The sequence below is a fragment of the Balaenoptera musculus genome, chromosome 6 (assembly GCF_009873245.2).
Source record: "Balaenoptera musculus isolate JJ_BM4_2016_0621 chromosome 6, mBalMus1.pri.v3, whole genome shotgun sequence".
NCBI classification, from domain to species: Eukaryota; Metazoa; Chordata; class Mammalia; order Artiodactyla; family Balaenopteridae; genus Balaenoptera; species Balaenoptera musculus.
In genome coordinates, this window is record NC_045790.1 from 113,926,485 (window position 1) to 113,953,298 (window position 26,814).

A 26,814-nucleotide genomic window follows, 5' to 3' on the forward strand; every position below is an offset into this window, starting at 1 on the left:
CACACGAGCTGGGACTGCCTTTGACCGTGAGCCGGTGGAGGGTCAGGCCTGTCCTGAGTGCTGTGTGTGCATCGATCTCATTGACTCACGCAGCGCAGACTCTGCCCTGGGTTCACTGTCGTACCCACTTCACAGATGAGGAGACTGAGTCTCAGACACATATATCGCTTGCCAAAGGGCACAGAGTGGCTGCGTGGAACTCGGGAGGCCTCACTTGTGGCCTTTCTCTCTGAGGGAGTCCCAAGCCCTCCTAGGGTCAGCTCAAGCACACGAGAAAGGCTAGAAATGTGAGATCTCGGGGTTCTCCCTAGGGGCTTCAAGTCTTAGGAGGTCCCCCTATGGCCCTCTCCCACCCCAGCTCTGCCGTGTGCCCAGGGTGGGGTCTGCGAGGGGCACCTCCTACTGAGCCTGGCCTCCTGGCTGCAGGGTTGGGCCATAATCTTCTCCCACTTGTTGGAGCCAAGAAACCTGCAAAGGCCCTTGTAGTGAAGCCCCTCTTGATCCTGCAGGTCCCCCAAGTGCTGAGCCCACTTGGGGGACCTGAAGGATCACTCAGTCACAGGGACCTCTACTGGGGTAGCGGCATCACCACATTACATCAGGATGAAGCGTGGGAGTGTGTGTTGGGGGTGGATGGGGTCTCACTATGTCAGTGGGGGGACTGAGCTCTGCTCAGAAAAACAACACGTTGATCTCTGGGACCCCTGGGACATCCCTGGGAGGCAGGAGGTCTTGGTGCAGCCTCTGTAGCCCCCACCTGAGACCTCCGTCTTGACTGTGATAATCCTGGGCCAGCTTCATTTCCCCACCAAGGGGCAAACTTTGTGCAGGGCGGGTGCTCAGAAGTGTTTTCTGGTTGGATGGGGGGGGTGGTTGGGTGAGTGGATGGGGGATGGATGGTTGGATGGGTAGATGGATGGGTGGATGGGGGGATGGATGGGGGGATGGATGGATGGGTTGATGCAAGGGATGGATGGGTGGATGAATGAATGGATGGATGGATGGGTGGATGGGTGGATGGGTGGATGGGTGGATGAATGGATGGATGGGTGGATGGATGGGTAGATGGATGGATGGGTGGGTGGATGGATGGGTGGATGGATGGATGGATAGATGGATGGATGGGTGGGTGGATGGATGGATGGGTGGGTGGATGGATGGATGGGTGATGGATGGATGGATGGGTGGATGGATGGGTAGATGGATGGATGGGTGGATGCATGGGATGTATGGGTGGATGGATGAATGGATGGATGGGTGGGTAGATGGATGGGTGGATGGGTGGATGGATGGATGGATGGATTGGTGGATGGATGGATGGATGGGTGGATGGATGGATGGTTGGGTGGATGCAAGGGATGGATGGGTGGATGCAAGGGATGGATGGGTGGATGAATGAATGGATGGATGGGTGGATGGATGGATGGGTGGATGGGTGGATGGGTGGATGGATGGATGGATGGGTGGATGGATGGATGGTTGGGTGGATGCAAGGGATGGATGGGTGGATGCAAGGGATGGATGGGTGGATGAATGAATGGATGGATGGGTGGATGGATGGATGGGTGGATGGGTGGATGGGTGGATGGATGGATGGATGGGTGGATGGATGGATGGATGGGTGGGTGGATGGATGGAAGGATGGGTGGATGAATGGGATGGATGTGTGGATGGGTGGATAAATGGATGGGTGGATGAAGGAGTGAATTCATGCCAGGCACTGTGTTGGATGCTGGCAGGACACAGGGAGGTGAGACCACAGGCTGGGCCCAGAGGAGGCCACCGTCCATCCCACTCCCAGCAGATGTCTCCAAGCAAAACACTGAGGGACACTGAGAAGGCAGGAGATGGTCCCTGAAGGAAGAGATGGCTGAGACGGGTTTTAGGAAACACACACATTTTCTGAGTGGACCAGGCTCCTGTGAGCCCACGGCTGGAGCCAGCTCTAGTTGAGGAGCAGGCAGTTCAGAATTGCAGGTACATGAAGGATGAAGTTGGGGTAAGGGGTGGGGGTTAGGAAGTGGCTGGGTTAGACTGAGGGGACTGTAATGGGGTGCAGGGGACTCCAAAATCGTGCCTAGGAACCTGTGCTCAGAGGGCTGTGGGAGACAAGGGCTTTTTTGGTTTGTTTTTTTAATAAAACAGCTTTATTGAGATATAATTGTATAAAATCCACCCATTTAAAGCACACAATTTAATGGCTTTTAGTATATTCACAGTTGTGCAACCATTACCAGAGCCAGTTTGAAAACATTTTCATCTAAGGAAACCCTGTCCGGGGCTTCTCTGGTGGTCCAGTGGTTAAGACTCTGCACTTTCAATGCAGAGAGCGTGGGTTCGATCCCTGTTGGGGAACTAAGATCCCACATGCTGCGTGGCGCGGCCCCAAAAAAATAAAAATAAAAATAAAGAAACCCTGTCTCCATCAGCAGTCACACCCCATTTGCCCATGTCCCCCCAGCCCTAGACAACCACTAATCTACTTTCAGCCTCTAGATTTGCCTATTCTGGACATTTCATACAAATGGATCACATAATATATGGCTTTTTGTGTCTGGCTTCTTTCACTTAGTGTAACATTTTCTAGCTTCGTCCGTGTAGTAGCACATTCCAGTACTTCACTCCTTTTTGTGTATGTGTGGCAAAATATACATAACATGGAATTGGTCATTTAAACCATTTTTAAGTGTACAGTTCAGGGGCATTAAGTACGTTCACATTGTAGTGCAACCATCACCACCATCCGTCTCCAGAACTTTTTCATCTCCCCAAACCGAAACTTCCCATTAGACAGTAACGACCCATCCCCTCCCCCAGCCCCTAGTAGCTGCTATTCTGCTTTCTCGTACTACAGATTTACTGATTCTGGACATTTCATATAAATGGAGTCATGTATCTTATGACCCTCGGTGTCTGGCCTTCACTCAGCATAAGGTTTTAGAAAGGAGTTCATCCATGCTGTAGCAGGTGTGAGAATCTCATTCCTTTTTATGGCTGAATAACGTTCCATTCTAGGGATGGACCACATTTGGTTTCTCCATCATCCGTGGATGGACATGGGCTGTGTCCACCTTCGGCTGTCGTGAATATGTTGCTGTGTACACGGGTGTTTGAGTTTTTGTGTGGACAGTGGGTGAGCGTTGAGCAGGAGGGAGCATGACCAGCTTTGTGGGTTAGAAGGGTCGCGCCTGCAAGGGGTGGGGGTTCTGCAGGGGTCAGGCGGGGGAGAAAGACTAGAAAGGCACCTCCAAGCCTTGGGGAAGTGTGATACACAACTGCCCTCCTCAGCTCCCAGCGTACACGCTGGAGGAACCTGCTTTTGTTACCAGTTTCCTGGAACAGGCAAAACTTGCCTGATCCTGACGTGCTGGAGGAGAAGAACCTCCATCGTAACGTCTTTGCTTTCACTGATGCAGTGAATGCCAGCCCCAGTGCTAAATCCTTTACATCCACGATCCCAGGGAACCCCCGCCGTGGGGAGGCAGGTCTCATGAACTCACAGGCGAGAAGACAGAGGACATGTGCCTTCTGCAATGTCACACCTGGGGGAGCAGGGCCAGGCTTCAGACAGACCCCACGCTGCCCAGTGTAACTGTAGCCACGAGCCACGTGTGGCTTCTGAAGTCTTGAATGCGGTTCGCCTGACAGAGGAGCCGAATTTTTAATTGCATTTAATTTTAATTAACTTAAAATTGGATACTCAATTCAGTTTTTGGCAAACTTTCAAGTGTATTTGAAACAACTTGGGTACATGAATGTATTTTTTTCAACGATACATTTTCTTAACTTTAAATACAGATCAAACATTTCTGATGACAACTTAGTGTTCCTGCTGAAATGTGCTGGGGGTGTAAAATACACACTGGATTTTGAAGACTTTAGCATGAAAAGTAAACTGCAAAATGTATCATTAATAAGTTTTCAGGTTGGTTACATGTTGAAATGATAATATTTCAGATATAGTGGATTAAAGTAAAATGAATTATTAAAATGGATTCCACCTACAAGGAGCTATCATTCAGCCATAAAAAGGAACATAGTACTTATTGATAGACACGAGTGAACCTTGGCATTATGCTGAGCGAAAGAAGGCCATGCATTACATGATTCCATTGATATGAAATGTCCAGAACAGGCAAAGCCATGGAAACTGAAAGTAGATTAGCGGTTGCTAGGTCTGGCATGGGCAGGGTGTTGGAATGGCAGCTATGGCGCATGGGGTGTCTTTTTGGGGTGATGGGCACACTCTAGGATTCAGAGCACTCGTGCTGGGGTGCAGAAGCAGGGTCTAGCAGGCACTCCCTTGACTGTTGCCCCAGGAGGGCACCCTCCTGCCCAGGTCAAGGGCAGTATTGAACACCAGGAAGGGCAGGGGCAGACCTGCCCTGACCAGGGCTCTCCCCGGCTCTGTGTTCTGAATACCACGGTGTGCTTCCTCCTTTCAATGACAGTCTGATCTCCTGGCAGCCAGTGTCAAGGCTGAGCCGGCCCAGGACCACGTTCAATGGCAGCGGCACCCGGGCCACCCCTCGGGTCCCGTAATACACAACCAGCCGCATGGGGCTTGGGGCTTCCCTTGGCCAGACTGGACTCCCCACTCTGTCCTTCACTGAGGTGACCTGCTGGGGTCACAGTGATGGGATATCACTGCAGAAATCTGGGATCTGCCCCAAATACCGGCTTCTCAGCCTCACGCCTACAAATGAATTAAGTCCTGGAGACCCTCCCCCCTCCTTAGAGCCTTAAGTAACCCTGCACCCTGACCTCACAGGCGCCTCTCGAAGAGATCCAAGCCCCGAACAGGGCTCCGAGGAAGCTGCCGGGAACAAAGGGTAGGAAGTGCCACCACAAGCCCCACTGGAGGTGAGATGTCAGAGGTCACAGTCAGGGGTACAATCCATGGACCACGGCATTTGACTTAATTTTGAAAGTCGAAGCACAAGCAGTGAAAAGTCTGTATTTTGCCTTTTCAAACAAAACGTAAAAAGCCCACACCCAGCAATTCAGTGGGGTGTAATCTGACTCCACAGCGGGCCAGATGGTCTTTTTCTACACCTATGGTTTCCCAGGAAATTGTGACAGCTGAATTTGCATGATGTAGCTACAAATGGAATTTGCAAAATGTGTGTGTTCATGTGGTTTGGACATGAGAATAATTCCTTCACCCGGTCATGTTGGGAAGAGTCAAAACTTTCACTTCCCCTGCCCCAAGAACAAGGCCAGTGCTTAGTAAATGCGTTCTGGGTGGAGGATGTAGGAGGGATGGGTGGGTTGGATGGGTGGAGGGATGGAGGGGTGGGTGGAAGGATAAAGGAGGGATGGATAGAGAGATGTGGGAGGGATGGGTGCACTGCAGCTTCTGGGGAGGGCCTTTGCAGGAGAAGATCCCAGTGCATCCCTGAGACCCTGGCTATGGAATAAGGGCCCTGTTGTTAAGAAGCACTGAGACCTTGCAGCAGCCCTTGGCATTCTGGGGGAAACCTGGGCTGAGGAACCCCCTGGTTGTCAGAGGAGGCCTGTGTGCAAAGGAACGGCCTGGGATGTTTGGATGGGCAGAGAAAGCTCTCCAGCCCGTCCACTGTGGCCTGCACCACGCCCGACACATGAAGAAGCACATGTGTTCTCGTTCAGAGCAAATTCCCAGTGTTGCCCCAGCGATGAGGACTCCTACTGATGAGGGGACCCTGCGGGAGCCCAGGAGGCCTTGTGGGGCAGCTGTGGACTCAGATTCCCCCCCCGCCTCCCGCCCCCACGTGCTGCTGCCCTGGAACCACTGTACCATCAGCCAGAAGCAGAAGCAAAGTCCCCAGAGGGAGGCATCGCAGGAGACAGACTTAGGATTCAGACCAGGGCTCCAACCCTGCCTCCGCCCAACGCCTAACCTCGGGCCGGTCCTCAAGCTCCGTGACCCGTCCCCTAACAACAGAATAACAACGCGCATGGCCTGGAGCTGGACGGTCATCCCCTGCGAGGCAGAAGTGGGGCGGCTCCTTCGGGGCCCGCCCGGACCCTGCAGCCACCGGGCTTCCAGGAGCTCGAGGCCGGTGGCAGCACTTCCACACCCTGTCCCCCTTCAGCTCAGACGCAGGCTGTGTCCCCAGCAGCCCCTTCCTGGCCAGCTCTGCCGCTCCTGACTGTGCTTTTGCACCCATTTCTGCAGTGGGCATGCGCGTGCTGGCCTTTTAAGGCTGTTGCATTCATGATCTACGTGCTGAGTCAGGATCTCCGTGTTTTAGACAGCACAGCATTTTCCCGTCTCCTTGGTCTCCTGTCCCCCCAAACCAGCGTGTCGACCGACAGCTTTCGGTTCCAGGCATGGAAACCCTTTGCAACAGCGAGATTTGGGTGCATGAGCAGCTGCCGGGGAGGCCCGGCGTTTGGACCCGGCTCCTCTGCACCTTGCTCGGTGATGCTGGGCAGCTCCCAGCGTGCTCGGTTTCTGTGTTTAACCACCCAAGACAATGACTATTACCCTCACTGTGAGGCTTAACGGAGGCCACGTGACACATACGAAGCCCTCAGGCCAGCCACGCAGCACTCAAGAAACGGGAGTGGCTATTACAGTCATGAATACTTAGAATAATATGCTAAGTCAGTGCAAATCTCACAGGATGTAATGTTACAGATTCACATAACAATGGTGAGATATGCTACACATCAACAGATTACATAGCCCATTTTTTAAACCTTTGTATCAGTTTTACCCATTTCTGTGACTTCTACGAAAGAGGATACTGGATTTTAAAGTCGTAGCTGCAGTGCTTTGCTGACCTGTTGGTTTATTTATTTGGCATTTTAGTTTTTTTTCTTTTGGCCGCGCCACGCGGCTCGAGGGATCTGAGTTCCTGGACCAGGGTTTGAACCCGTGCCCCCCACAGTGAGAGCTCGGAGTCCTAACCACTGGACTGCCAGGGAGGTCCTTATTTGGTGTTTCATTTAACAACTCTTTTTCGACTACCTACCAGGGGCTGAGCCCAGTTTGCAATGCTGGGAGTGAACTGGGGACAGGACAGAGATGGCCCCCGCTGCCACAGAGATGACAGTCTAGAGGGATGAGACGGAGCAACAGACACCGGGGCGGAAACTGCAGAGAAGAATGAGTCTCAGAGCGGGAGAGGGTCAGCAGAGGAAGTGAGGGTGTGAGCCATGTGGCCATCTGGGCAAGAATCCCAGGCAGAGGGGTGGCAGGTGCAAAGGCCCTGAGGTGGGCGTGGCTGGAGAGCTGGGCGTGCTGGGCGTGCAAAGGCCCATCGCTGGGCGTGGCTGGAGAGCTGTGGGAATGAGTCATCGGGGAGGGGATGTGCCACATGGGACCTGCAAGCGATGAGATTTGATTTTATCTCTGGTGAGGGGGAAGCCACCAAGGGCCCCCTGCCCCCTGGAGAGTGGCAGGGCCTCACCAAGGTTTCACTGGGTCCTTGCTGGCTGCCGAGGACAGACTGAAGGGGGGCAAGGGTGGCGCAGGGGGAGGCTGAGGGGCCCGGTAAGTGGGGGCCTGTGACCCTCCTCCCTTACTTCCTGCCCCATGGGTTTCACCTATGCCACTGAACTGGGACGCCCAGCTTCCTGCCTCTCCTGTGGACTGTCCCGGTGCTTCGTGTGGGCCTTTCTCACTAAGGAAAACTGCCATCACTCATGGTGCTAAAGGTGGGCCAAGCTGAGAGGCAACTCCCAGAGGGTACCGTTCACTTGTAGCCTGTGGGCTCCTCTCCAGGGTGCCATCTCTCTAGAATGTGATGGGAATTGCGCCCCCTGGAGGTGTGCCATGGGCGGTCCCGGCAAACAGCTCTGAGTCTGAGAAGATGTGGCCGGTGGTAGGATGTCCTGCAGGGGCGTCCCCTCTTCCTGACGTGTACTCTGAGTTGATACAGTCCACACCTGCTCACGACACCCACGCCCAGTGTTTGGAGGAGAGTTCCTATCAGGTTCCATTCGTGCAGTCATTCATTCACGCACACCCAGCCACCCAGCGGAGCCTCCCCCAAACCCTGTGAGGTGCACAGGTGGGTCAGTGTCCCCAGTAGGACACTGGGGATCAGGAAGGTGTTGTGATTGGCTAACACACAGCAGTGAGGCCTGCGTCTCCTGACTTGGCTATTCTCCAGGCCAAACCTGATCTTCCTGCCGCTGGGCAGCGAGCGTCCCAGTCGAGGGGCAGCCAGGTGGCGACAGTGCCCTCCGTGCCCACCAGGGGGCAGCAGACGAACAGCAGTGCTGACGGCTGGAGGGTGGCTGCCTGCATCCCCGCCCCGGCTCGTCCTCTAGGTTGGTTCCCTGTCCAGGCAAGAAGGCCAAGAACAGTGAGGACACGAATAGGGGGCCCCATTCTGCCCCAAGCACTGTGCAAAGCTCCTGGATAATTACTTCTGTTCAGTCCTCACCAGCGATTCTGACGGGATGGGGCGCTCCCCATGCTACAGAGAGGGAGGGGGGTCCTGCCAGAGGAAGGTGCCTGTCCAGGCTCCGGGGGCGGGGGCGGGGGCGGCTGGAGGCGCCGGGAGTCAGGCTCTGTCCCCCGCTTTGTGATTTCTCGGGGTGATGCTAGAAGAAGCCGCCTGCTGCCGTGGGGTCATCTCTTTTTGTCTCGGGCAAGGCAGGCTCCATCTCACCCGTCTGAGGCAGGCTCCTTCCTGCCCGTGTTCACGAAGGTGCCGCACCCATTTCCTCGGAGGAAGGATGCCTGGACAGGAATTTGGAGCTCACCAGTCACTTGGCCTGATTTTACTCCTGCCAGGGTCTGGGGTGTGCCCTGGGAGCCCGGCCCCTCCGCCACTCCTCTCCATGGGCCAGAACCGGGCCTGGGTCCCCATGCTTCCTCCTCAGTTTGGGAAGAGGCCAGCCTGACTCTCTGCAGAGGCCACTGCCCAGAACAGAGGGCTCAGGGGACCCTCACTGGGCTCGCAATGAGGTGGGGTGTCACCCTGCTCTGGCTCCTGCCCCAGGAATGCCAAAGGAAGAGGGGAACTGGGCCATAGGGGCGGCTGCCGGGTGCTGCCCCAGGGTTCAGCCCAAGTGTGTGGAGATGCTCGGAGACTGGTCACCCCCAGGCTCACCCCATGACTGAGCCAGTCTCAGAGGGGGGATCAGACTTGCCCAGGGTCACCCGGCTGAGAGCCCAGGGCTCCCAACAGCTGAGCCAGGACCCACATCATTTCGTTGCCAGATGGGCTCTTTATGTTCTAGAAGCCCTCCCACTGTCACAGGAGGCCAGAGAACACTGCCCACCCCCTCCCAGAGGGCGTGGCCCAGGAAGGAGTTCAAGGCACGGTCAGTGGACCCCGCAGCCAGCATGGAGGCGGGCCGCTACCCAGGGCCGGGTCTGGCCGCATCTCTTTCCCTCTCTCCCACTTACTTATGTCACATCTTCCATCTCGGACGCCAGGATTTGCCCTCTGGGCAGCTGCGAGTGGCAGGCCTCTGGGTTTCAAAACAGGCGAATCCCGGCCTTTGTGCGAGGTCGGGGGGCTTCCTGCGGGTCCCTAGCCAGCGCACAGGATAGGAAGGGGATCTGGGCGAGTCCCCGGCCCGTGTGCCTCCCGCCTCGAGTTCTCCCGTGGGGGCCGCTTGGGGGACCGAGAGGGCGCGGGACGACTGCGCGCAGTCGGTGCCCCCTCCAGGGTCTGTCCTTCCCGAAGGACCGTGCAGAGGCCCCCAGCGCGACAGGGGCCACCTCCTGAGCTCCTCCTGAAACGCAGGAGAGACGCAGAGACAACGACCGGCCATCACTCCACAGGCGAGGTCGCGCGCCCCGGGCGCAGAGCTTCCTCAAAATCTTGGTGCCCCTCGCTGAAGTCGGCGGACCCCGGGCTCCGGCCGCGCCGCAACCCCCGCCCTCCGCAACTTTCGTGAGCGGCAGCCGGGCAGGAGGGGGGGGGGGGGGCGGGCGGGGGAGGTGCCAGGCGAGCGCGCCGGCCCCGCCCCCACCCCTCCAGTGGCCGCGCCCCCGCGCCCCCCGCGCCCTGGAGCGGCGGAGCCGCGGAGTCGGAGCCCCGGGCGTGGAGCGCTGAGCGCGAAGGCGGGGCGAACAAAGCGGCGGCGGCGGCGGCGAGGGCGGCCCAGGCCCCGGACGCGCGGAGCAGGCGACCCGCCGGGCCTTTGTCTCGGGCGGGGCAGAAGCTTCGGCGGCCGCGGGGCGCCCCGAGCGCAGAATGCAGCGCCCGGCGGGGCGGATCGCAGGGCGCTGCGGCGGCGGGCTGCGCGGAGCCCGGCCCGGGGCCCGGGGGAACTTGTGTGTGTGAAGCGGGGTCCGGCGCGCTGCCCGGCGGCTGCCCCACGACCGCACGTGGGCGGGAGCTGCGGCCCGCTAGGAGCCGGAGGAGGAAGAGGAGGGGACGCGCGGCGGCGCAGCGGAGACCCGGGGCCGCCCGCGCGAAGCCCCGCCCCGGCCGCCGAGCCCCGCGCGGGCGGGCGGGATGCCCCGCGGCCGCTGCACTTCGGCCGGAGCGCTGCCCTGAGCCGGCCGGCCCAGCGAGCGGCGGGCGGGTGGGCGCCGCGGGCGCCATGGAGCAGTGGCGGCAATGCGGCCGCTGGCTCATCGACTGCAAGGTCCTGCCGCCCAACCACCGGGTCGTGTGGCCCTCGGCCGTGGTCTTCGACCTGGCCCAGGCGCTGCGCGACGGCGTCCTCCTGTGCCAGCTGCTGCACAACCTCTCCCCCGGCTCCATCGACCTCAAGGACGTCAACTTCCGGCCGCAGATGTCCCAGGTGAGGGTCCGGGCGCGCCGGGAGGGGCCCTGGTCCGCGGTCCCGGGACCCCGGTCGGAGCGGCGGACTCGGGGACGTCGGCAGGCGGCGGGACGGTGAGCGGAGAGGCGGCGCGCCCCGGGCCTCGGAACCGGCTCCTCCGAGGGGCGACCCCGGGAGGCACGAAGTTGGCAAAGTCCCCCAAGCCTGGGGTGCGCCTCCGCCGCCTCCGGGCACTGCCTGGGAGCACCCGCTGCTGGGCCTGCGCCTCCCGGGGTGAGGGGAACTCGAACCCCGGCGGGGCGCTCACCACTGCCGCCCCCTCTCCCGGGCCTGGGCCCTGGGACGCAGCGAGTGCCCCCCCCACCCCGCCCCGCCGCCGACCCCAGGATCCCAACGCGCCGGTGGCCTCGTCAGGCGTAGTGTCCCTGGCTTCGCGCCTGGTGGCTGGACGCCCTGGAAGACAGGGGCTCGGGGCGCGGCGGGAGGGGCCCGGCGGGGCGGGGAGCCGGGAGCCCTGGTCGGCTAGGGAGCGGCGGGGCTGGGGGCACCGCCCCCTCGCCGGCCTCAGCCTCCTCCGGAACCCTTTGGGGGGGGGCAAGCAGCGCCAGGCCCCCAGGGTCGCGCGACTTGGTGGGAACAGGAGCCCCTCATGCTTCCCCTGTACCTTCAAGTGTGGCCTTTGTCGCGGCCGAGGCGCATGTGGCTGCCGGGCGGGTAGGAAAATGTCCGCTTGGCTGGCAGGCGCTGCCTTTCTTGGCCCCTTAGAGGGAACTTGGCTGAGACTTAAGCAGAGTAGAGGCTGCTGTCCTGCCCCCCGGGTTCCGCGACCCCCACCCCAGCACCTTTGAAGGGGCTCTGGGTGCCCAGCGGGGCCAGGGGCCACCCCAGGTCTGGCCAGCACTGCCCAGGAGCAACCTTCCTGCTCACCCCACAGCCCCTTCTTCTGTGACCCTCTGGCCTTCACAAGCCAGTGTGACAGCCGAATTGGGCTGGGGGGAGGGGGGATGGAGTGAGTCACTGCTTTTCCAGGCTGGACTGCGTGGCCTCTGCCCTTTGGCTGTGACCGCATTTCCAAGGAGATGGGGGCATCCCCCCCCTTCAGGGAGGATGGGGGTGGCCGCTGACCAAGAAGAGTCTTGAGGAGACGGGGGCAGGGGGCCACCCTCCCACTCCACGGAGGCGGACGGCCCAGGGAGGGAGCCCTGGCCTGCCGTCTGGTCCCCAGGCTCCTCTGAAGCCAGAGCCGTCCTGGGCCCTCTCAGTGCTAAGCAGCCCAAGGTCCTGGGGCCGGGTGTCCTGGCTGCAGGGTGCCCTCAGATCCAGTCCTCTCCTCTGCCCTCACCCCCCTGGGGGCTGGGACGTACTTACCCCATTTTACAGCTGGGGGAACTGAGGGTGGAGGAGCTGCTGAGGGCAGAGCTAGGCCTTGAGCGCGAGTGTCTGCCTTTGGCTGTGAACTGCAGGGGCTGCCCAGACTTGCTGGCTCCTGGCTGACTGGCAGAGAGGCTGGGGCCCAGGGCACGGCCGGGGCTGGCTGGGGGGGGGGGTTGGCTGGGTCCTGGAGCTGCCCCTCCCAGCTGTGTTTGGCCAGGATGGGGGAGAGGGCGCCCTGGCTGTGGTAGGTGGCCTGGCTCAGCCCCTGCGCTGGAAGCGCAGAGACTTCCTGGGGTCCCTGGAGCCATCCTTGGGCCAGCAACGCTGACAGGGCACAGTCTCCTTGAGCCCCCCTGCTCCAGCCCGGGTGAAGGGGTGTCAAGCGGGGCTGGGCGGTAGGGAGACCCTGATGGGCGAGTGTCTGTGTCTTCATGGCCATATGCTCTTATTGAAACCTGGCACTGTCACCTCCCTGTAGTGACCGCTTTGGGGGCCTCAGTTTCCCAATCTGTGTAATGAGGACAGTACTAGTGGCTGCCTGGTAGCCAGGTTGTGAGGTTTGATGAGGAAAGGGCAGAGAACATCCTTAGTGCCGCGCTGAATGAACCTGAGAGATCTTATCTGGGCAGGTGTGGCCCCTTGTGGCTGAGGGCTGGTCTCCCCTGCCCGTCCTCTCACGGAGGGTGGGGCTGGTCACACCCATCTTTGTGTGTCTCTTGCTGGCACAGGGATGGCTGGGTTAGGCGGATGGGCCCATCTGTGTATTCACGATTAAAGAAACAATTCTCTTGAACATGTACGGCTGTGCAGGGTTTGGGAGAGGAACGTGGTGGTCTGTTTGTGCGGCTGTTCTTTACTGTCTGGGGAACTTGCCTCCAATGGAGGAGGGAAGACACCGTGGTCCTCTTGGCCCATGGTGGTGGCATCACAAGAAAAATCACAGCCGCCCTTTCTTACCCACCCTGCCCTGAGCTAGTCATGATCCTGGGAGGCATATGCCACCCCTGTTTCATGAATGAGACAGCTACAGCTCAGAGAGGTCAAGTGACTTACCCCACATCACACAGGTAGTAAGTGGTAAAACTAAAACCTGGACTTAGGTCTCCCTTCCGGGACTGTTCGAACAAATTCTGCTTTCAGAAGCCTTCCCTCTGCTGTCTTGCTGATTTTCTGATGGGTGCTCCTGGCCCGCTTCTCAGGTTGTTCACGGCGTGTGTCTGTTTCCGTGGGCTGGATGGGGTGGGGAGTGCGTGCCTGTTTCCTGCGGGATCTGGATACTTTGCTGGCAAGTGGGCAGGGCCCTTCTGTCTTCCTGCTGTCACCGTGTGCCCGTACGTGTGCCCGTACGTGGACCCGTCCAGCTCAGAGGCCTGCCTGACGTCCCCTCGTTCCAGAATGCCGCTCTGGCTTCTCCTGTGACAGGTGACCTCCTGTTTTCCAAGTATCGCGCTTCGAGTGCCCCTCCCGTTTGCGTGGATCTCAGCTGGGTTATTGGCCCTAAAGGCGCATAATAGCCGTGTGCACTTATTGAGCATTTGCTGTGTATAGAGCCAGGTACTAGGAAGAGTTCACAGGCAGATCCAAGTTGCCCCTTGTCCTGCCCTTCTGGATCTGGTCGGGTGTGCTTTATTTTTTTTATCCAAAGTGCCTGGCAGCCACGTTGGGTTTAATTAAAGAATTAGGTATGGCCAAATCTGCTGATGCTAATGAGAGACCGCGTGTGTCTGGAACAGCTTCAGTTATGAGGTCCTGAGGTTGCTGATGCCAGCAGACGGCCCTTGCGTTTGGTCTGCAGTCTGAATCTTTAGGGCACCACCCGCCCAGCCTCTTGCCCCCCACCCCGGCAGGCCTCCTCCCCGTAGAACAAGGCTGGGAAGCAGGGACACGGCAGAGAGGGCTCCCCCATGCCCACACCTCCAGCTTCAAGTCCTTCCCGTCCCTGCCTTGTGCCAACGTTCCAGCTTGCGCCCCCCTCCCCTAAGCCTTTTCCATCAGGGTCCATCGTGTGCCGGGCCCATGCTGGAAGACTACCCCTCCTTTTGTCCTGGTTCTTCCTGTAGGAGCTAGTCTAGTGGCTGCCTCCTCTAGGAAGCCTCCTCTGATTTCACTCTTCTCCCATCCTGAAGCGTTGCGAGCCTGGCCCTTGGGCCCCCTCCACCCCATGTACCGGGTGTGTCCCTCTAACCCTGCGTTTTCCACACTTTGCTTTAGTACACAAGCATCCCTCGGAGCCACACTCGCTGCTCACCGCCCTGAACCCAGGACAGTGAATCCCTCCCCCTCCGGACTGGTGTGAGCCCTCCCAAGGGGTCTCTGGGTCCTGCCGAGCCGGGCCCCCCTTTGCTGCTGTGTCACTCCGGTCCTTCCTTCGAGGAATAATTGCCGAGCCCCTGCGCTGCCAGGCAAGGACCCGGTCCCTGCTCCGAGATGCTTTCAGGTGAGCAGGACACACAGCAGGTTGTTGAGGTGCCTGTGGATGAGGAAGTGGCCCTTAAGTGTCCTGAGAGCTCCCAAGTGCAGGCAGGGGGACGCGGTTCCCGAGGCCAAGGGGTGTGACACCTGGGCTGCCGGGGAGCAGGGAGACGGAGGCCGATTCCAGCGGAAACTAGGACGCCTTTTCTTTTCAAGTCAGCTTTCGTTTTTTTTGTTTTGGGTTTTTTTTTTAGATTTTATTTATTTATTTATTTATTGGCTGCTTTGAGTCTTCCGTGGCTGTGCGCGGGCTTTCTCTAGTTGCCGAGGGCTGCTCATTGCGGTGGCTTCTCTTGTTGCGGAGCACAGGCTCCAGGCACACAGGCTTCAGTAGTTGTGGCATGCGGGCTCAGTAGTTGTGGCACACGGGCTCAGTAGTTGTGGCTCACGGGCTCTAGAGCGCAGGCTCAGTTGTTGTGGCGCACGGGTTTAGTTGCTCCGCGGCATGTGGGATCTTTCCGGACCAGGGCTCGAACCCGTGTCCCCTGCACTGGCAGGCGGATTCTTAACCACTGCGCCACCAGGGAAACCCCAGGTTTCGTTTTAAGTTTGAACATACCTTGACATTCGAGAGTACGTTGGTGTCCTGCACCCTCACGTGTTTCCTATAGAAGAAGGTCCCCTCTGCAGCCACAGAACAGCCACCTGAACCCGGAAAAAAGCGGGGATGGTGCCGCCTTGGAATCCACTCGAGTTTCAACGCGTGTCTCCACAAATGCCCATTTCAACAAATGGTCCACCTGGGGGCTGGGACGGCCCCTCCGCCTCACCTTGATTTTCCCGACCTGGATGCTTTCGAAGGTGACAGGCCCCTTTTGTTGCAGAATGTCCCTCCCTTTGGGTTCATCTGCCGTTTTCTTGCATTGGATTCAGGCTTTGCACCTGGAGCCGGTGGGGTGACCACGCTGTTGCCTTCTCCTGGCATCCTGTCTAGCAGGTGGCACGTGGTTTCCAAGTGTCCCCTTGCTGGGGGTGTTGGCTTTAATCGCTTGACGCTGGCGCTGTTTGCCGGATGGCTCTGCCGCGAAGGTCCTCCGATCCCCCTTGTAGGTCACGAATATTCTTGAGAAGGGGCTTTGAGACAGTGACAGGATCAGTCCTCCCTCCCTCCCTCCCCCTCTCTTCTCTTCCTCTTTTCCTTTCCTTCCTCTCTCTGTCTACCACTGTGGATTGTGGTTTCCTATTCTGTTCCACGGATTCTCATCTGTTATGTCACTCTTTATTTTGACGCTCAGATGGTCTCAGGTTTGACCAGTGGCAACTGCTTCAAGCTGCTTCCGTGTGTCTTTTTTGACACGTTCCCGTCATTTTGTGAGCTCTGTCTCCTTCCTGGCACAAGATATCTGAGCTCATCTTGTATTTTATCTTGTCCAGCTCCAGAATCAGCCGTTTATGGAAGGAGCTCTGGGTCCGCAGTGCAGAGGCATATGCAGAAACCAGGATCTGGCTACAGGCGCACCTGTGCTGGGGTGTCTCAGTGCTGAGACCTGCCGTGTGCACCTCTGAGTTAACACAGGCGTGTGTGTGTGTGTGTGTGTGTGTGTGTCCCCGTCCCCGTCCGTGTGCTGCACGTGTTCACATTTGTACTTCTGTCTGTATCAGTGCTGTCAAGTAGAAAATGTGTGAGCCGCATCTGTCTTTTAAAATTCCTGGTGGTCATATTAAAAAAGTGAAAAGAACTGTGTAACGTTAATTCTAACAATACGTTTTATGTAATCCATGCCCAAGGGGGTGGAAATCAGATCTGTGGGGGTGAAGAAATCATATTCTTTTTACGCATCAAGCACAGATGTACCCAGAGAGAACAGTACAGTACAGATACACAGTACACCTGTGGTATTAAAATTTCACGCGGGGAGGGCGATTAGGACAATGCCTGGAAAGGCTCCTTGGGGGGGTGATATTGACAAGAAGGTTGAGAGACGCTGGTCTCCCGAATATTAGCATTTCCAGGCGGCAGGGTTTGTGGCACCCAGTTTGTGCAGCAGGGAGTGGGGATGGGGGAGGGGAGAGCAGAGGCCGTGGACCAGGGGTCTCGTCTTTAGCGCTGACCTGCTGACTGGAGGGTCACTTGCAGGGCTGTGTGGGGCAGGGTCCGAGGCTTGGGTCTGGAGTTGGCAGGGAAGGCCGTCGGGCATCACCTGCGCAGGTCATGGGTGAGCGCAAGCTGGCGTTGGTGGAACGTGGTTGGTTTGTGCCACGTGTGCTGATGACAGAAGCCTGGCTTTGGCGTGGGCTGCCGGGGAGAAACGGCGAAGAAGGCTGTGTTGGATTGGGAGTCCGTCGTGAGGGGCGATCCCCATCTGTCTGTGGTCTGGGCCCTGGAAATGGGGCGTCTCCGTGCCGGGAATGGGGGCCCCGCTGCGCCCGGGCCCAGGGCCTGACAAGGGTGAGTAGGCACAAGGTGACCCCACCCTGGTGCCTCATCTCAGCCCATTGCTGCCATGAGGTCCACGTGACCGAGGATGTCGCCTCCCTGGCAGGGTGGTGCCCTCCGGCCCCTGCCTCCCGTCCCCGTGTCCGGGCCACGTCTGTGGCTGCATCTTCCCAGGGCCGGGCAGTGCTGCTGGCAAGACGCCCTGCAGCCCTGCCGCTGAGACCCCGCCAGGTGGGCCTCCCGCCCGACTGCCCCTTGAATCCGACTGCTTCTCCCCGGGCGCCCGGCCGGCAGCTAGCGCCCCCTCCCAGAGCAGGGGTGGGCAGATGCGTTCTGTCGAGGGCCGGGCAGTGAATATTTCGGGCCCCGTGGGCCAGGCGGTCCTGTCGCGGGTCCTTGCCTCGGCCCTCATCGCGCCGAGGCAGCGCTGATGATCTGTGAACGCGCGAGGGGCTGTGCACCAACACGTACTCGTGGAGGATGACACGTGAATTGCATGTACTTTCCGCATGTCACGAAATACTGTTCTTTTTCTCCCCAGCCATTTAGAAGCGTGAACACCTTTCTTAGCCCGTAGGCTGGGTAAAACCAGACAGTGGGGCCGGCTTGCTGCCGCTTGTCTGCTCAGAGCCCTTCCCGGGGCCTGCGAAGGTGTCCTGGTCCCCGGGGCTCCCCCCTCCCTGTTCCCATCGCGCTTGGCAATCCTGTCTCCGTGTGTATCCAGAGCCCTTGGCATGGGCTCCTCAGACAGGAAGTGATCCATGGAACAAAGCTTCCTCACCGCTTCCCTGGTGCCAGAAAACGTGCTGAGCCCCGTGGGGATGACCTCCTCTCGTCCCCGGAGCACGTGTAGCTGAGGCTGTGCTCTCAGCCCGATGAGCTGCCTGAAATGGCAGTGGAGGGGGCCACACTCGGCCACTCGGCTGCCGTGAGAATCCTGGTGCTGACGTGTCGCTGGCCTGGCTGAGCCTCGCTCTCCCTGCCTGGAAAGGGGGTGACGGTGGCCACCTGCGTGGGCCTCCCACCAGGCCCGCTAAGTCTCAGAACACTGCGCCTCCACCCCACGCCCGGCTGGCCGGCTTGCTCCTGCTGGCTGGACCCTGGCCCCGGCTCGCCGCCTGCCTCTTGGGCCAGCTGCCTTCCCGCGTCCACCTGGCCTCACCTTGCCTCTGGAGGCCCAGCTGCTGCAGAGCCTTGCGGTGGTAGAGACGGTGGGATGCCAGGGCCCGGGGCTTGCCTCTCCCTCCTTCCCTAGCCCCTAAGCCCCTCCCACTCGGCCCCAGGTAGGGGGAGGGGGGAGGGGAAGGATGGAGGATCCTTGGCCCAGGAGTGGAGGGCCCAGGGTTGGTGGGCCGCAGCCCTGCCCCTTCCTCTGAGGGTTACCGGGGACTCCTGCCGGAAGGGGTCTCACACGCTCTCTCTGCCGCTTCCTTCCGAGGAGCTCCTGGGCTGGATGGGGCAGGACTTGCTGTCCCGTTCTTCGGGGCTGTGCTGGTTCTCAGCAGGTGCGGATGTTTGGATCCCTGGGGGCAGAGAGACCTCAGAGGGCTTCGTGGAGGAGGTGGCACTTGAGCTGGTGGTGAAAACTGGACGCCTTTAGGTAACTAAAGGTTGGAGATGGGTGGTTGCTGCAGGGATGGGGCTCTGTGGGAGCAGAAGCTGGGGTGGGGGGGGGTTCCCACTCTGCCCCCCAGGCAGATCGCTGCTGCCTGGCCATGCCCTGTCCTGAGAAACTTTGTTCCCTGGCAGCCCAGCCAGGGCGCCTCCCCTGGGCCTCGGGAGACCCTGTGAGGCACTGGGTTGGGTGGCCGTGCCCCCCGTCAATGGAGAGGTGACAGGCTGGCCTGGGGGTGCACAGCTGCGTGGAGGCCGAGGCCTCTCGCCAAGCCGCCCAGGTCTCTTGGAGCCTGGAGTCTCCTTCACTTTGCTCCTCCCTTCACCAGCAGAACAGCCTTGGCACGGGGTCCTCCGTGGGTGAGGAGGCTGGGGGCCCACGCAGTGCCCGAGTCCAGACGTGGCCGGGCTGGCCGGCTCGGCCCTCCCCTCACCTGCTCCCAGGCGGCTGCGGGAGGGTCACTCCATCATTTACTCAAGAGTCCCATCTGCCTACGGGCCTTGGGCAGAAGAGGCAGAGACCCCTGACCTGTGTCTGACCTTCTGGAGGGGAGACAGAATGAGGGATTCGTGAAGAATTAAGATGGAGAGAAAGATGCAGAGAAAGACAGCGGGCGGAAGGCTGGCGGCCGGGCTCAGGAAACCTGGGCAGGCTCCCCGAGGAGGTGGCGGAGGGGCCCCTCTACAGCCTGTTTCCTGCACCCGCTCCCCTCGGGTGCTGTCTCAGCCCTGAGCCGGCATGGGGCACGTGGCCTGTAAGTGGAGTTCAGCCCCCCAGTGGGGGGCGGCTGCCCGAGGCCACGGTCTCTGGGGGTTCCTTGTGTGCCCGGGGCCACGGTCTCTGGGGGTTCCTTGTGTGCCCGAGGCCACGGTCTCTGGGGGGTTCCTTGTGTGCCCGGGGCCACGGTCTCTGGGGGTTCCTTGTGTGCCCGGGGCCACGGTCTCTGGGGGTTCCTTGTGTGCCCGGGGCCACGGTCTCTGGGGGTTCCTTGTGTGCCCGGGGCCACGGTCTCTGGGGGTTCCTTGTGTGCCCGGGGCCACGGTCTCTGGGGGTTCCTTGTGTGCCCGGGGCCCAGCCACGAGGCCAGGCCAGCTCCACGCCGTCCGGTTGTGAGCAGCTGTGGCCCCCGCTCAAGTCGCGGCCGCAGAGCGTGGCATCCTTGTCTCCTCCCGCCCCGTCCACGTCCTCCGTCCAGTTCCCGATGGCTGTGGGGCGTCCGCTCCTCCACCCGCCCGGGGATCCTGGGCCGCTCATTCTGGCCGAGCCGTCTGGGGGCAGCACCACCCCGCCCCGGACCCACTTCCCACCTTGCGCCCGGCCTCGTGTGCTGCTGGGCAGCGGGGCGGCCGCCAACTCGTCCCTGGGGTGGAGACGGGTGCGGCGCTGTACCCTCTTGGACCTGGGTTCAAATCCTGGTCGCCACTTCTCGGCTGTGTGCTGTGCCCCACCCCTGCCCCGGCCCCTGTTTCCTCCGCTGTGAAAGGGGGTTTCTGGCAGCCACCTCCTGGGGGTTGGCTGAAGACAGAGCGGACAGAGGGGACCCAAAGCTCTCAGCCCAGCACCTGGAGGTGATACGTGCTCAGTGGTTGTTGCCTACCCCTCCACACCCTCACCCTGGGCGGCCCGGCCCTTTGAAGCCTGGGGCTCTGCTTCGCCCTGTAGATGCCCCTCCCCTAGCACCTGCCCCGGAGCTTGACCCGGGAGAGAGGTCAGGGCAGGGGCGCAGATGTGGCAGGCCCCGCAGACCTGCTTCAGCGCCGGATCACGAGCCGGCACCGCGCGTGTGTGGGATGAACCCCTTGCCCCGCTCAGCCGGGGAAGCAAGCTCGGCCAGGAGGGGCCCCCTGGCGCCCTGCTCGGGCCGCGTTCGTGGTCCTCCGAAGCTCCACGCTTTCCGGGGGCACTCCAGTCAGCATCCTGTGGATGCTGTGACTGTTTTGGTTTCTGGACCCAAATGGTAAACAGGAATAACAACGTACGGCTGCAGAGGGGGGCAGGGCCGTGCCGTGGGTGCCTGCCGGCCGGGTTGGGGTAACGGGGGTGGCCCGCAAGCGAGGCTCCCTGCCTTTGGAAGCTTAAGTGTTGCCAGAAACGCACGACATCTCTGTTTTGTGGGGATTGTTTATCGTCTCTGCAGAGTTTATATAAGGATTAAAACACTTATTTTTAACACACCTACTCCTCATCCCCCTGAGCCAACTTAAACTTCAGGCCATAAATGTTCCTGTTGGTTTGTTTTGTTTTGTGCTTTTGGTTTCAAAGGCGGCGTGCGCACATGGTGTCCGGTGAGAGCTGGTCCAGGCAGGCAGGGGGCACGGCTGCCGGCCGCCTGGCCTCCCATCCCTCTGTGGGCTCGGTAGCCTCCGGGCCTTTCCAGGGATGGGGCCCACTCCCAAGTCCCCCCGAGGCCCCCCCCAGAGGCCTGGTTGTCGTCTGTGCGGAGTGGGGGGCACTTGTCTGTCTTGTGCTGTCAGAGGACTTTCTGAGATGCTGTCCCACTGCCGCCTGCCAAGTTCCTCCACTCTGCTGGGGGCTTCACGGCTGCGGCAGGAGGGGTGTCTCCCGGGATGTGGAGGGCGGCAGGGTGGGGTGCTGGGGGCCGTCGCCAGGACCGGAGTCACCTGGCAGGTGGGCGGCTTCGGGTTCCGGATGTTTCTCTCCTCCACGTGCCTCACCCCCCCACCCTAGCCCTGCCTCTGCCCGGCCTCTCTCCTAAATGTACCGTCCACACGTTGCCAGCTTTCATCCACATTCGCTTGATGGTCGTGTTTGTCTCACAAATGTAGGATGCCATCAGGGGAGGGGGGTGCAGGCACCGTGCTGAGCGCGTGGACGACCCCAGCCCCGCAGTGAGGGGCCAGCGCGGCCCTGTTGGCGGCTGAGGCCCAGAGTTGCTAAGCCACCTGCCGGGGCCATGCAGCTGCGAGAGGCTGGGCCTGGGCTTGCCCCGGCCTTCCTGACGCCAGAGTCCAAGGCCGATGTTTTGCTTTCCTCCCCTCGGGGTTGGCTCTGGTTGACGGAAGTGTTTCTGCCAGGTTTGGCCTGGTAGGGGAGGCGGGGCTCCGCACCTGGCCTCCGTGTCCCTGCAGGAATGGGGAGGTGCCCCCTGGGACAGTGGTCGTGGGTGCAGCATGGACTGTCCCACCATTCAGCTGCATGAGGGATGTCTGGGTCCCAGTCCCTGGCGCACAGGGCAGCTGGAGAGGTTTAGTCTGTTCACGCCCTCTCTCCAGGTACCCCTGGGGTGGTGGAAGGTTCTGGTCCCTTACGCTTATGACAATCACATCCTGAGACCCTCCCTCCCTTGCCCTTAAGCTCCTCCCATCCTTAATCTATCCTCCACCCCAGAGACTGGGCATCTGTGTTTTCCTCCCCGCCTCGCCCAGCTTATCTGGCTGCCAGGACAGGAGAGAGAAACATCCAATAGTCATTTTGGTGAGAGACAAGGTACCTTTCAGATCTGAGCTGTTTTCATCTACACACGACGGGTTACTCACACAGCACCCATCTGGATGCCAGAGGTCTCTCTCCGCCTGAAGCGGTTTTGATGTTTTTCACCCCAGGGCTCAAAGGAAGCAGGCGGGAGGCAAGGCAGCGGGGTGTGACCTGGGCCTGGAGATGGAAGGGCGGGTTCCCTGGCTTCCCTAGGCCTCCTCTGACCTGCCGCATTCTCCCTCCCCTCTGGGCCTCTGGGTTCCTAGCTTAGAGGGACCAGACGCCCCCATCTCTTGTGATGTCCGGGCACAGTCTGTGTGGTTAGGGCCAAGGGCTGGAGCCCTGGCTTTGCCACTGACCACTGTGGGCCCTTGAGCTTGACCTTCACGGAGCCTCAGTTTCCTCCTCTGTAGGACTGGGATAAAAATAGTATCTTCCTCAGCGGGTGATGGATAAACAACATGTGGTCTATCCAGACAATGGGATATTATCAGCCATAAAAAGGAACGCAGCACTGACATCCTGCAACATGGATGAACCTCGAAAACGTTATGCTGAGTGAAAGAAGCCAGACCCAAAGGGACAAGTGTTACGCGATTCCATTTATATGAAATGACCAGGATAGGCAAATCCACAGAGGCAGAAAGCAGGTCGGTGGCTGTTGGGGGGTTGGGGGGAAAAGGGGGGAGCAACTGCTAACGGGTGTGGGATCTGTTTGGGGTGATGGAAAGTTCTGGAACTAGACAGTGGAGGTGGTTGCACAACATGGGGAATGTGCTAAATTTCATGTTACGTGTAATTTTTTTTCTTTTGGTCCGCACCACGTGGCTTATGGGATTTTAGTTCCCCAACCAGGGATTGAACCCGCGCCATGGCGGTGAAAGCGCTGAGTCCTAACCACTGGACCGCCAGGGAATTCCCTACGTTATGTGTACTTTACCGGAATAAAAAAGTAGCACCGCCCTTGTGGGGCTGGGAGAATTGCATGAGGAATTCGAGCAGCTCCGTGGCCGGGGCCGCAGTGGCCCGGACACCTGCCCCTGTGTGCTCCCTCCATAAGGAATGTCAAGTCACATTTGATGACTGCATTGGTGTAAAGGCAAATATACGAATAGTGTATTTAAGTGTCTTAAGTATTTAAATATTGTTTTCGATCTAAGACACTTCCACGGGCTCTTAGAAGTGCTGGCCCGCGGCGCCCGGCAGGTGAGTCAGGCCCACGTGGTCTTCTCTGGCCACTCCAGGCAGGATAGGGAAGTGAGAGCCTGGACTTGGGTGTCTGTCATTGATCTGTTGTGTGATGCTGGGTAACTTACTTTCCTTCCTCTGTGAACCGGAGGTGCTGATGCTGACGGTAAGGGGCCTCGCCACACGGTTCTGAAAGTTGAACAAGCTCGTGTGAGTGGCAGGCTCTGCCCGACGTCCGGCCCCCCTCCCCTGCCACCCCCCAGTGTAAGGGTCTCAGGCTGGGCCCCGGGGAGCGGACCCCAAGACGGGAGGTGAGCCAGTGAGGCCAGGGAGGGAGGGACGGAGGCCGAGGCCCTCCTCCTCCAGCAGCTTCCTGCCGTGGGCGCTGAGCACTCGGGGTGAGACGGTCCTCGAGGGGCACGGCCCGAGGGAGGGGAACCCGGGCTTTCCGTCACCACTCCTGGGTCCCGGGCCGGGCAGCAGCCTCGGGCACAGAGGGCAGTGCTGGGGCAGGCCGCGGAGTGGCGAGCCCTGGGGGACGTCGGCGGGGTACCTGCAGCTGCTAAAGGAAAGTGGCTCTTCATCCTGGGTGGGAGATATGACATGAGACCTTTCCTCTCTCGGCTCTAGGAAACGGCCCAGGGAGCTTTCATCTGAGTCGCTGTTGGCAGAGGGCCTGGAGATGGACCGGGCCCCCTGTGTGTATGGGCAGTAGCAAGGGCCGGTTTCTTTTTTTTTTTTTTATAAATTTATGTATTTATTTATTTTTGGCTGCATTGGGTCTCCATTGCAGCGCGCAGGCTTTCTCTAGTTGTGGCGAGCGGGGGCTACTCTTCCTTGCAGTGCGCGGGCTTCTTATTGCGGTGGCTTCTCTTGTTGTGGAGCGTGGGCTCTAGGCGCGCGGGCTTCAGTAGTTGTGGCACGTCGGCTCAGTAGTCGTGGCTCGCGGGCTCTAGAGCACGGGCTCAGTAGTTGTGGCGCACGGGCTTAGCTGCTCCGTGGCATGTGGGATCTTCCCGGACCAGGGCTCGAACCCGTGTCCCCTGCATTGGCAGGCGGATTCTTAACCGCTTCGAAGGGCTGGTTTCTGATAACAGTTATGAATGACCTAACAGGCTTTGGAGGAGGAGGCGTGGGGAGAGCGTGGGGCTCCGTCACTGCTCGGGGCTCCACGTCGAGTGGGCTGGAGAGCCAGCGCTATGGTGGTGTGGGGCGCTCCCCAGGCTAGGCGGAGTCAGGGAACTTTCCTGCAGGAAGTAACCTTTTAGCTGAGCCTTGAACAAGGAGTAGGAGTCAGCCAGATTGGGGTGCGGAGGGGAGCCATGTTCTAGAACAGGTCGACAACTTCCCAGCCCCCGTTCCTGGCTTACCAGTCTCAGGCCAGGCCAGGCCTGGGTCAGCCACTGGCTCTGAGCCCGTTTCCTGCTTTCTCATTTTCCTCCTGGATTGCCTGTCCTCTCGGCCTGGCTGCCGTTTCTCTGCAGAAGCCAGGTGGGAACTTGACGCTCACCCCAGTGACTGGGGACGTCCTGCGTCGGCCTTGCTCTGCAGGGGGCACGCTGACGTGGGTGCTGATGGGATGGGTGAGTCTCACCAGCCATGGGCTGGGACCGTCCCTGGGGTCCCAGGGGATGAGGGGCCCGCTCTTGATGGGACGCCTGGGGCCCTTAACTGATGGTTGGACTGTGTTTCTTTGGGCACATCTTCCTGATCTGGTGGGCTGGGCCCAGTCAGCTCCTCTGGGTCCCTTTCCTATCTGTGAAATGGAACTGGGGGATTTTCTGCACTGCTGCCCGCTGCTGATGGCCTTAGGGGCTGGTTCACCTGGAGAGTTGGGTCGTAGGCAGGGATGCTCGGGTGACAGTCCCCAGCCGGGGGCGTGGGAGGGAGCCAGGTGTTCGCAGGCACCTGAGGGCCGTTATTACCTGATGTATGACTTTGGCAAGTTTCTTGCTGTCTCCGAGTTTCTTGGGGTGACACCGTTTCCTCCTCCACAGATGGGTTGTGAGGCTGAAGGGAGATGATGCCCGGGGCCTGCTAGCTCCAGACCAGGCAGGGCCCGACACCCGACAGGTGGTGGCCTCTGTAGCTCCGTATGCAGAAGGGACTTGTCCTAACCTCCTGTGACCCACGTGCCTTCCACGTGCCTTCCTGGAGGTGATGAGGGAAGACGGGCCCAGGGAGCACGGGAGATCTCGGGCCACTTGCTTTGTGCCTGGGTCTCAGTTGGCTCATCTGTAAGATGGGGCCATCATTTTTGCCCCAGGTGCCTCCAGGGTGGAAGGGAGGAGGGCTCTGGGGTGTCTGAGGTCCCTGAAGGGCCGCCCGCCTCTGGGCGTCTGGAGGGGAAGCGCAGGATCTGTGCGTGTGGAATCCTCTTGGCGGGAGCCACCGAGCCCCTGGCTGCGTGAGTCTCTGTGTTCTGGTTGACAAGCTCCCTCTTCCGACACTTCTTAAGGAGGGGCGTCCCGGGAGCTGCGACCGTCTCCAGGAACCAGCGTGTGGACGCAGCGTCTGCTTCCTGGAGCGACGTGGGTTTGCTGTGGTGTCTGGGAGCATCTCGGTTTCCCTGATTTGGCTGATGACGCAAGGTTCCTGGAGCATCCCCGCCCGCCGCCCCCAGCACGGCACGGAGGCTGGAGCACTTGGGGACGACCCGTTGAAGGGTCACATGGGGGCAGTGCGCTTCCTGGTTGTTCCCGTGGCCGCAGCTGAGGGGTGGACCGTGGAGGACGCGTGCCTTGTCTGGAGTGAATAACCGAGTCAGTAAATCCAGGCTGTAAACCTCACCTCCGCGGCCCTCGTGTGTGTATGTGTTTACCGTCTGGCTTATCTCTGCGGTGGGCTGTACAGCTGTGCGTCCCGGGAGCATGAGGGATCATGTCTGGGACCAGGTGCGGGTGTGAACAAATTCGAGCCGATCTTGTAGTCGGGAGGCCAGGCTTGGTCTGCCGTCGGCGCTGTGCCCTCTCTCCGCCTGTCTGCATCCCTGATACGTCTGGGTGATGCCATCCACCTCCTCTGGGTAGTTTTGGGGCCCGAATCCACTCTCCTCGAAGCGGCTGAGGGCTCTGGGGTTTGGCCCACAGAGCTCTGTCCACCCTAGCTGCTTGGGGGGAGCGCTGGCCGCCTCCCGGCCATGGGGCAGGAAGCAGGTGGTGCGGGTGGCCGCTGAACAGTGGGTTCTGTTGCTGCTGGAGACCTGTGGCTGTGGCTTGGCCACACCCTGGACCAGCTCTGGGGCCCCAGCCTGCCCCCTCCCTCCGGTCTGGGCCTCCTGCTGGTGGTGGGAAATGGTCAGCCCGGGCAGGGGGCCAGAGTGTCATGGACATGTCTCACCCTGCCCTGTGGAGCGGCTCTGGCCCTCAGCCTTTCTCCCGCGTTGCCATCTGGTGACTTGGGGAGGAGCGGGCCAGCACCTGGGCTGTCTCTTGGTGGCGGTGGACCCGGCCGGGACAGTGTCTCGCGCGGGGGTGCTCAGCCCCCTCTGATATTCCTTGGGCACGATGGAGTCACCTGTCTTGCTGTGCCTACTCTGGGCTGCTCCCAGGGCCACCTGGCGATGCCGAGATGGTCATAATTAGTCACAAAACTGGAGGCAGAGGGCAGCCCCGTGGAGTGGGAGTCACTGTCACCCATTTGACAGCGTTGGAAACCGAGGCTCAGA

General features: G+C 60.1%; 1 protein-coding gene and 2 long non-coding RNA genes across 11 annotated transcripts in view; 2 read left to right on the forward strand and 1 right to left on the reverse strand.

The window, feature by feature from the left end:
* Window positions 1-6,395: 6,395 nt before the first annotated feature.
* Window positions 6,396-12,027, reverse strand: LOC118896712. Of its 3 annotated transcripts, none has more exons than XR_005020258.1 (4): window positions 9,353-9,975; window positions 8,382-8,680; window positions 7,683-8,274; window positions 6,396-7,314 (listed from the first exon to the last, which is right to left on the reverse strand). It is a non-coding gene; the product is annotated as an uncharacterized LOC118896712 (long non-coding RNA). The 3 variants fall into 3 exon arrangements; XR_005020259.1 differs by adding an exon at window positions 11,351-12,027 and having other exon boundaries at window positions 6,397-8,274; window positions 9,353-9,684; XR_005020257.1 differs by having other exon boundaries at window positions 6,397-8,274.
* VAV2 (vav guanine nucleotide exchange factor 2) overlaps window positions 9,956-26,814 on the forward strand; it is a 183,741-nt gene continuing 166,882 nt past the window's right edge. For 2 of the 7 annotated variants that reach the window (XM_036854940.1, XM_036854941.1), the window contains exon 1: window positions 9,956-10,704. In XM_036854940.1, coding sequence (XP_036710835.1) covers window positions 10,501-10,704 — 204 coding nt within the window. In that variant the 5' untranslated portion in view covers window positions 9,956-10,500. The remainder of the gene's footprint in view (window positions 10,705-26,814) is intronic. The other 5 variants (XM_036854946.1, XM_036854945.1, XM_036854943.1 and 2 more) reach the window with 4 other exon arrangements.
* LOC118896713 lies at window positions 13,353-16,206 on the forward strand. Its single transcript, XR_005020260.1, has 3 exons — window positions 13,353-13,482; window positions 14,272-14,497; window positions 15,907-16,206. It is a non-coding gene; the product is annotated as an uncharacterized LOC118896713 (long non-coding RNA).